General features: G+C 42.2%; 1 protein-coding gene across 2 annotated transcripts; it reads right to left on the minus strand.

Annotated features, from left to right (window-relative positions):
* Positions 1-32: 32 nt before the first annotated feature.
* Positions 33-6558, minus strand: pgghg (protein-glucosylgalactosylhydroxylysine glucosidase). Of its 2 annotated transcripts, XM_082540423.1 has the most exons (14): positions 6300-6557; positions 5591-5896; positions 5299-5509; positions 4794-5229; positions 4590-4709; positions 2452-2583; positions 2271-2382; positions 2077-2149; positions 1845-1981; positions 1633-1766; positions 1207-1302; positions 1031-1128; positions 711-934; positions 33-340 (listed from the first exon to the last, which is right to left on the minus strand). In XM_082540423.1, exons 2-14 carry the CDS (start codon positions 5832-5834, stop codon positions 264-266), a joined length of 2094 nt encoding a protein of 697 aa, XP_082396549.1. In that variant the 5' UTR covers positions 5835-5896; positions 6300-6557; the 3' UTR covers positions 33-263. The 2 variants fall into 2 exon arrangements, with proteins under 2 accessions (XP_082396549.1, XP_082396550.1); XM_082540424.1 differs by lacking the exon at positions 33-340 and having other exon boundaries at positions 746-934; positions 1080-1128; positions 6300-6558.
* Positions 6559-9342: the final 2784 nt, after the last annotated feature.

Here is a 9342-nt window from a genome sequence, read left to right on the forward strand (position 1 = left end):
AACTTCAATAACTCAGTAATTTAGACTCAAAGTTTCTCTGTATTTCTTTAATTAACTTTAAAAGTCCACAAATATTACACAAATCCATCAGTGTAGTACTGTATTTGTTGCCCTGCTCAGATCCGTAGCTGCTGGGGGACTTAAATTAATACTGCCCTTCTTTATTCCATACATTTAGTAAATCAAGCAAAATATAATAAAAACAAATAATATGCTTTCAACTGTCAGCATGTGAAATGTTTCGGAGGATCGGTGCTCAGGTTTCAGAAAGGCCAGCAGGAAGCAGCTGAAATCAGTTTGCAAACGTATCCGGGCTCTCGAGGGAAAGTTACCGGCTGCCCTGAAAATATAGACGTATACAAGTTTGGATCAGGTTCAGGTATGCACACCGGTTTCAAATCTTTTTCTGGCAGGCTATGCTTTTGAGTTCATGCCCCACACATTATTTTTTGACATCACTTCCAGCCTAGATAAGGTAAGCTGGAGAAGATCACAGTCTTGAAGTTTTTTCCCTGATTATGAGATTCATATGTTTTTCACTTCTATCAATATTGTGTCCCCATATAAACAGTTAAATGATAATTTCTTTTTGCTATACTGTGAGAAGTGTTTGTCTCTTATTAACATAGAAACTATCAAATTATCTTCATGAATAAAACTTTCTCTGAAGAACTGCATGTTCAAACTGCATGTTTGAACTTGTGCTTTACCTGGTGTGAGGGGGATTTTAGTTCCTGATGCCTTCAGGACAACTTGTAAATTACAGGGCTTAGTATTGCCTGGACTGCCTTCCTGTTCCCTCAGTATGATACAGACTTCTTCCTTCCTCAGCAGCCAGTCCATCTGGCTGCCCAGGTAGTTCACACCACGGACACAAAGCTCGCAGACGTCGTTGGGAAGCAGTGACGAGAATGCCAGGCAGTCCTTCTGAACTCTAGGATATAAAACAAGTATGTGAAGCTTTGTATCACTGTGAACACACTGTGGACTGAACACACCGAAGTGTTTATTTCCTGGATTAAGAACTAACCTAAAACCGGTGTAGCCAAACAGCACAGCTTGCAGAAATCCTCCCATACCTGTGAGAAAGTTGACTGCACCGGAGCCATCGGATGATTCACTCCATACCTGCGAGGAAAGGTAATCAATCTTTCACCCAGTAAATGTCAGGTGTGTGTTTATGTGGATGTGTGAGCCAAAGGGTACCTGGAACGGGCCCTGGATGTTGTTGAAGCACTTTTCAAGTAAAAGCTGAGCTTTCTCAGCCTCCCCGAGCTCCAGCCAGCCGATTGCAAACATCCCCTGAAAAAGGAAAGTAAAAAGTTTTGATTCAAATATGAACACAAAAGTCAGTCACTGCACCACAGTGAGAAGTAAGACTTCTTATTAAGTACATTAAGTACTGATTTGGATCCTCTTTTGTCTTAATAACTACTTTAACCTCCTAAGACCCAAACTCTTTCATGGCATGCATTTTTAATTTCTTTCTGCTATTGGGACAAAATATGATGTCCACATATGTGAGTGTCAGGTCCAAGGAGGTTAATTCTTGTTGACACAGATTCAACAAACCTCAAATTTAGTTCATTCAGCAGTTTCATGTGACCATAGAGGATGCTGTGTCTTTCATACCCATGTCATGGCTGGACCGTGAGGGTCTGTCACTGGCTCGTATGCTTCAAGGTCATTCCTTCTAACCTCTGGGGACATCGGCAATCCAAGAGGATATCCCAGCATCACTGTGTCCGCCTGCTTCACGGGATGCCCTGTTTGTCACCCAGAGGATATTCTAGCATCAAGTTAAGAATATTTAAGGTTCTTTCTTAACAGAAACAAATATTAACCTTTAATGTAGCCGTCGTACTCAGGGTGGTACTGATGCTCTTCGTCAAAAGGTATCTTAATGTATTCGGCCACTGCTTGCCATTCCTTGGGCGCAGGGTGCTGAAGGAGTTCAGCCAGTTCAACAGCAAACTGAAGACTGAAGACAAATAAGATATTTTCATTATTACTGGTATTGATAAGACATAAGTTATAAGGTGTTATAGTTATAAGTTTAATCTTGAATACAAATACCCAAGCTTGGCCACTGTGTTTGTGTACACAGAGTCATTGACATTGTAGTAATATTCATCGGGTGGCATGACACCTGAATGGAAACAACATGAAGTTAACGTTCAATATAAAATAAACCAAAGTGTGAGTAAGATCCTTTCATTAAAGCGGGTAACTGATGCACTGAATTTATTTGGCGTGACGAGGTTGAGTACCATCTAGGTGATATTTCTGGTCCTCGGGCTTCCAGGTTACCCTTGAAACCCAGTAATCAGCCACACCATAGATGACCTCGCTGCCCAGTCCCTCTCTGAACATGGACAGATCCTAAAGCAAAGAGCTAGATTAACGACGCCAGGTAGGAGGGACAGTGAGTGGGGATGTGAACGAGCATACCTCGGTGAGGTAGAGATAGTGCTGGAAAGCCAATGTGACATCTCCGTTGATGTGAATCTCTTGTTGTCCATAAATGTCCTCTGGACACACCTCTCTCCCTGACACAGCACTCTCCCACGGGAACTTTAGACCCTGTAAAACAGCATATTTCTTTAGAAGACTCAGACTCTGTTTGATTGTTATTATTAAAAAGTAAAGCCGGACCTACAGAGAGTCAAATATATGGCTCTACAATAGCATACAGCAGATACTAACTGTGCACCAATGGTGCAGATGTACAGAAAATATTACAACCACTAGGGTCTGAGGTGTTAATACAGCTTTATTCTCATGCCAAGTTCATCTTTATTCTAGGATTTTCATTATTATATCCCAGTTGTTACTCTTACTCTCAGAATATGTCACACAGTTAAACAAAACAAAAACAAACTGCAAGAAAAAAAGGATTATAAGAGAACATGGATTTTCCACTAAATATGGGCACTGTGAATGCACCAGGACACGCAACAGCTATTACGATCATAATCTCTTTCCAAGTAAGTGATGGAAGGATACCAGGTTTCAACAAAGTCGTCCTGTTTATCTTTTACAGTATATCTGATTTTACAGTTGAATCTGTCGTTTCTGCCTCACTGTTGTACCCACTGCTTGTTTTGTTTTTTTTACAATCTAACACTGAGTTATTTGCCTGAAATTCCTCAGAAACTCTTAATAGTATTAAGATTTGCTCTGGTTCTGAGTAGTTTTGATATTACAGATTATATGTCCAACCTGTAGTATTGCTTATACAGCATCCTTGCAGGTAACTGTGAAAGTATTCAGAAGGTTAATATGTCACATCCTATATTAAAAAAAGCACAACATTTGAAAAAATGTCTTAATGGACTTTATTGTAAATATCTGCACAGGAATATTAATTCCACTGTGTCAGGAATGTGTTTTAAGACCTGTTCTGATAACAAAATCCGCCTGCGAGCCTCTAAAACTGAACAACGAACATGTTGGATGTTATTGTTTAGTCCATAACCAAATATTTAGAGAGTTTGGTTGGGTGGAAATTGTGTAAATCTACCAAATGGAATCACCACTGTTGGTGGAAACTAATATTAACACGAATAACTTGACTGTTTAACCAACATTAAACAATGGTTGAACAATAATTGGTTACAGCTAAACCCGGCCAAAACAGAAACTTTTGATTATTGCACCAGACAGTGCAATACCTGATATTAAACGGCGACTGGGTGACTTAGGTTCCTCACAGAAACATAACCTTAGAAACCTGGGTGTTGTTTTTGATGAAGCTTTTTCTTTGGAGGGACATTTAAATCAGATAGTAAGAACCTGCTTTTTTCACTTGAGGAAGATTACAAAACTTAGATCTATCGTGTCGATAAGTGAACTCGAGATGATAATACATGCTTTTGTCTCTACAAGACTCGACTACCGTAACAGCCTGTTTACTTGTCTAAACAAGAAAGGGCTAGCTCGTCTACAGGTTGTTCAAAACTCTGCAGCGAGGCTACTGACCCCCTCAAACAAGGGAGCTCACATGACCCCTGTGTTACAGTCGCTGCACTGGCTACCAATCAGATTTAGGTTCCATTTTAAACTTCTAGTTTGAACTTTTAGAGCATTACAGGGACAGGCCCCTCCCTATGTTGCTGATTTGATTCGTACACATACCTCTTCTCGTAACATGAGGTTATCAAACCAAAACCTTTTAGTGGTCCCCCACACTCGTTTTAAAACTCGAGGGGACTGATCTTTCCAAGCTGTTGCACCCAGACTGTGGAATGCACTTCCCCAATTTCTACGGTGTTTGGATTTGGTGGAGACCTTCAAAAAGCAGCTAAAGACATTTTTATTTCAAAAAGCTTTTAACTAGACCAGGGTTTTTATGACTGTACTGTGTTTTTACCTTGTAAAGCACTTTGTGACACATGTCGATGAAAGGTGTTATATAAATAAACTTTACTTTATTTTATTTTTTTATTATTGTAACTTTGTTATTTACTTTACTGTGTTCTGATGTACCACCACATCATGAGTGCGTTTGTGTGTTCTGTTTTCAGAGTTGAACAGAAAAAAAAACAGTAGAAACAAAAAACAAAAACACTCCACCGATCGTCTTATACCTTGTAGCCTTGCTTTTGGGCGTTGTCTTTAGCACCATCTATGGTCCCCACCCTGTACTCCAGCACAGCTCGGGCTAGTTTCGGATAAAAAAGGGCTATCCCGGGATACATCCAGATGTCCTGCCACAGGAAGGAAGAGTCATTGTGTGACACAACATATAACAGAATCAACAACACATGGCCATTGGCTGAATCTAGCCTCACTTGGTCCCAGAAAACATGGCCCCAGTAGTCCTGGCCTTCTCCACCATTAGAGAGCCCTCCTGGACTGACTCCACCAAAAGAGCTGGAGGTGTCATGTATGGACGGGAAAGCGCTGAGGAGGTAGAACATGCAGCCAATCAGGGCCTTGCAGAGGCTCTCAGACCCTGTCACCTCCACTTTGCTCTGCAGCCACAGCTCTTGCCAGGCCTTCTCGTGAGATGGACGCAGACTACCAGTTGCCATCAGATTCAGGCCCTCATCAAAACTGGCCTCAGCCAAGTCTAAACTGCTGGCTGCAACCAGGATGAAACCCCAGCGAGCCTCGCTGTGCTCGGGAGGGAGCATCAGAGTCACGGGCACGGGGGTCCAGATGAGGTGCACAGTAGGACAAGAACCTCCAGGGTACTCAGCTGTGGTTGTCTGTCCCTGGATGTGGCTGAGAGAGGGCTGGATTTAGATTGTGCAACAGTTTTTCCTTTTACTAAAAAAATGTTGTTAGCCTCACCTGCCTCCTCTGTAATCAGGACCGGTCTCAAACCTGATGTCTTTGCTTTGAGGTGTGAATGAGCTGACCAGCTTAACCGTGACAGGCTCCTGTGAGGTCGCCTGACGCTCCAGCAGGATCTCCATCACCATCAGGTTGGGATAGTGTCGGTGAGAGTACAAAGACTGTGTGGCAGTGGCGCTAGCGGAGCTCAGAGTGTGAATAAAAATGCCTGCACAAGAACAGGAGAGAGAAGTATGAGACCAGATCGGCAACAACACCATTGAGAAAACACCTGCACAGGAGAGTCTACCTTTGTGGGTGTCCAGGCTGTAGGTGTGTTGGACAGGTTCCTCTAGCTCCACCTTAACAGCTAGAGGGCAGGGGACATCTGCTCTGTGGCAGCGCCCGCCCTCCCCATTATAAACGCCCCCCATGTGCATGATATTATTGTACACCCTCCAGCCCAGATGGCCATTCGCAAGTGGAGGGAGGAAGCGGAGGTTACTAGGGAGGGTGTCGGTGGTGAAGATGTAAGGGTCCGAATCACAGGACATGATGAGGAGATTACCTTCACTTTAAAGGCTCAAATCAAACCAAGAAGTCAGGAAGTTTTCACCTAAATGATAAAAATGTTTGATTTGGAGTGAAAAACCATTAAGATTAATAATGCAAACATAAGACTGTAGATCTCAAAGGCTTTTTTCCTCTGTGGACCTGGACCCTCTATTTTTCACAGGTTCACGTTAGTAAGACCATTTGCAGAGTGTAGACTTTGACACTTATGTGTCACAAGCCATGCCTAAATATAACCATAAGATGTGTCATGCAGACACTGGTTGAAATTTAGCAACGCAAAAACAAAAATACACAAATAAAGATAAAATGTCCCCTTATCAAGTAAAATCATGGTTTCAAAACACATTAAAGTTAAAGCTCTGTCGCTGCTGCCAGCAGCATGCACAAACACGTACAGTAAGTCCTTAAACTCATTACTTTAAGCGGGAATGTTTTATTCTCACGTGAGAAGGAAGAAGCATCTGTTTCCGTAACAAAGAAGAATGCAGGAAAACCAAAGTCCAGGCGAGACCCGGACGAGATCCCAAACCGCTTGTTCTTTAGGGCTCAACTCATGAAACAAAACAAAACAAAACAAACCCAAAACTTTATGTGCTTTTATTTGTTCGAGATTTCATATCTAGTGCACTCGAAAGTTGTTGATGAAGTAGCTCTAACTCGTTTGTAGGAGGAGACCTGTGTCGTGCAGCACAGAAAATCTGGATTTAGTTCAGGTCTCATGTAAAACATGGGCTGGATTAACTGTGGAGTTTAAAGTCAGTTAATTAAATCCAGATGCTCTGTTAAAAACAGCATGCCCTTTCCGTGTTACTGGCGATGTCAGGTGCACTTTTCATGTTGTGCATAAAAGCAGGACATTAATGTAAACTTTATTTAAATGCTGATAGTTTAATGAGACCGGTTATGTCACAGGCTCAAATGGCTGCTATCTTATCCGTACATATATCCAATTAAATCAGCAGCACACTCTTCAGGCCACACAGAAACACTGTTTGTTGTCGGCCTGTTCCCCAGAGGCATCACGTCACTTTCTCCAAATTAAAGCTCCTCATTTTCCCATCGGCTCCACAGTCACACTAAAAGTTTTCTCTTTGCTTTAGCAGTCAGACTTAGATGCATTGTCCTCGTTCGGATTTTCTAAACACAACATTTTCAGTTATATTTATGTTATAATTAACTAATTAATAAAAGCTCCAAAGATAAAGATCACCATCGTATTTTCCGTTATTGCATTTTTAAGCTTTCCAGTGCTGCACCTGTCCTCCTGTGGGCTGTGGGAAAAATAGATAAGGTAGATAAAACGTAGGGCTCTATGAATGCGTGCTTAAAATAGCTTGTAGTCTGAAGTCCTTTGTTTGGGCAGTAAGACTAGAAAAGCGCCAGTCCTCTGTCAGTACCAGCCACATACATTGAACCTCTCAAATAGAGTGTAAGGCTAAATACGAGGTATCCTGTGAAGTTTTTGATCGCTGGCTCTAGGACAACACTTTTATGAGTGTCCCTGTTTCGTTTGTACCTGTGTGAGGACACCAGGACATCAGAGCAAGTGGGCAGCTTGAGTCACATCCTGCTGTTACTTTGCTTTTATTCACTAACGCATAAAAAAAAACTTTAGTTTCAGTTTGTGGAATAAATGAGCAGAAATATAAGATTAGTTTCTTGGGGTCTAACATCACTCTAATAAAACGCCCTACTCAAGCACAAACACGCATTGAACACCTTTTTTTTTCCAAGTAAGTATATTTCAAAAGGTGCTATGGACATGAAATTCTTACCAGATGTGGTAGCAACCCATCCAATCTACATACAAAAAGAAATAAAGCCATAGATGTCCATGAAACAAATTATGTGCCAGTTATTTAATGGCAAGCCTATTTGTTGAAATGTCACTGCATCAGTTTTTATCATAAAGCTTAAACTTAGATAAATCATAGAAAGAACTCTACAGTGTATTGTTCTGGGCTGGGTGACCTCTTGCAGATATCCCCAGTAGTGTCAACCCAGTGTCCAGACCTGTGAATTTGCCCCTCCCTGCTGCCGTGACTGATTCAGATAAAGAGGTAAACGATGCGTTTTGATTTGGCAAGTCACACAACTTCAGATTTTTGACATCAGCAGTCATTTAACAAACAGAGGAGATGATGCTGGAGCTGTCGGCTCTGATGTTCTTTGGTGAATGCCGATTGATCTGCATAGTGCTGCACAGGTCCCACTGAAGGAGTTTTTCTAATCTAAAAGTCTCTGAATCTGCTCTTCCCATTCCTCCTGGCAGTTGCGGGATTGATGCCCTCAGTTCTGTCCAGGTATCCTCATGTAACGGCCCATCTCAAGATTTCTGCTCCGCACTCTTGAGTATGTGCTGGTGCGTCATTCACGTTCCACAGGAACAGCTTTAACTTCTTATCTGCATCGGGTTTATGAGCCATAAGTTATTCTCTGCGCCACAAGTGTTTAATCTCTGCAGATTTATTCTCTGTGTGCACCTTGGAAAAGATGAAGATGTGCCAGAGGTCTGCTGTGTTTCAACAAGCTCAACTATCTTGGGACTGATAGTCAGGGTGTCGCCACATCTACTGATTCGGTTTGGAGACTGTGTGTGTTTTGCGAGCCCCAAATTTATGTGCTTATAATTGATGACTCAATGGATTCATTGATTTACAGGAGAAAATCTTTAGTTAGAAACATATTCTCTGTATACAGGTCAGTCTGTTAGGGTCAGGTCAGTCACGCTTGCACACTAAAAGTGAATCCAAAGTAAGATTTGGAATACCGAAGCCACCATAAAGCTGTTGCCAATTCGGTTTGGGTCTTAAAGTGTATGCTGCCAAAATATCCAGTTAACCAGTTACTGAGAGAAAATGGCCAAACAATCAACCTGAAAATTTTGGTCTGTTGCCTGTTTTATTTGATGTTGATCTTGGCTTTACTTCCCCGATTACAAAAGCATTGTCTCAGATTTATTTTTATTGCCGAGTCCAGAAAACAAACTATAGAAATAAAAATCAAATCAATTATTGACCGTCAGCTGACATGCAGCATTGCATTACTCGCACCTCTCGGTGGCGCCAGGGAGCTGCCCGTGCAGCATCTGGCATCATGCCGGGGGTCAGAGCCACAAACCCTGGGAAAAGCAGTGCTTTGTCCATATAAGGCTGCAATCCATCCGCTTCCCTCTTCCTCCCCAGTTCCCTTCCTCTCTCTTTCTCAGACCTGAGGGATATTTAGAGAGAGCGCCTCAGCCAGCCTGCCCTTCCTTATTAGGAGCTCAGCTTGTTGTCAGAGGTTCTAGCCTGCAGGACAGTGGTCCATCTTTCTACTCTCAGATGAGACAAACAGATGGATGGCTCGAGTTAACTACACTTTACTGCAAGTGGGAAAGAAACACTGGGACTCGCACAGCTTCACCCATATGTCTGAGCACTCCAGCATATGTAATGACACCAGCTTCTATCATGTCAAGTAGCTCTTGATGTATTGTCCACCTGG

Source organism: Aulonocara stuartgranti (genome assembly GCF_965226115.1).
Source record: "Aulonocara stuartgranti genome assembly, chromosome: 7".
In the NCBI taxonomy this organism is placed as follows: Eukaryota; Metazoa; Chordata; class Actinopteri; order Cichliformes; family Cichlidae; genus Aulonocara; species Aulonocara stuartgranti.

What these genes read in the sequence shown, in the direction of transcription:
- pgghg (XM_082540423.1), bottom strand. Translation starts at nt 5,834, where the DNA reads ATGTCCTGTGATTCGGACCCTTACATCTTCACCACCGACACCCTCCCT. An exon ending in ACTATCTCTACCTCACCGAG is followed by an intron (nt 2,383 to 2,451) that starts GTATGCTCGTTC and finishes TCTTTGCTTTAG; the next exon opens with GATCTGTCCATGTTCAGAGA. An exon ending in GTACGACGGCTACATTAAAG is followed by an intron (nt 1,767 to 1,844) that starts GTTAATATTTGT and finishes GGTGACAAACAG; the next exon opens with GGCATCCCGTGAAGCAGGCG.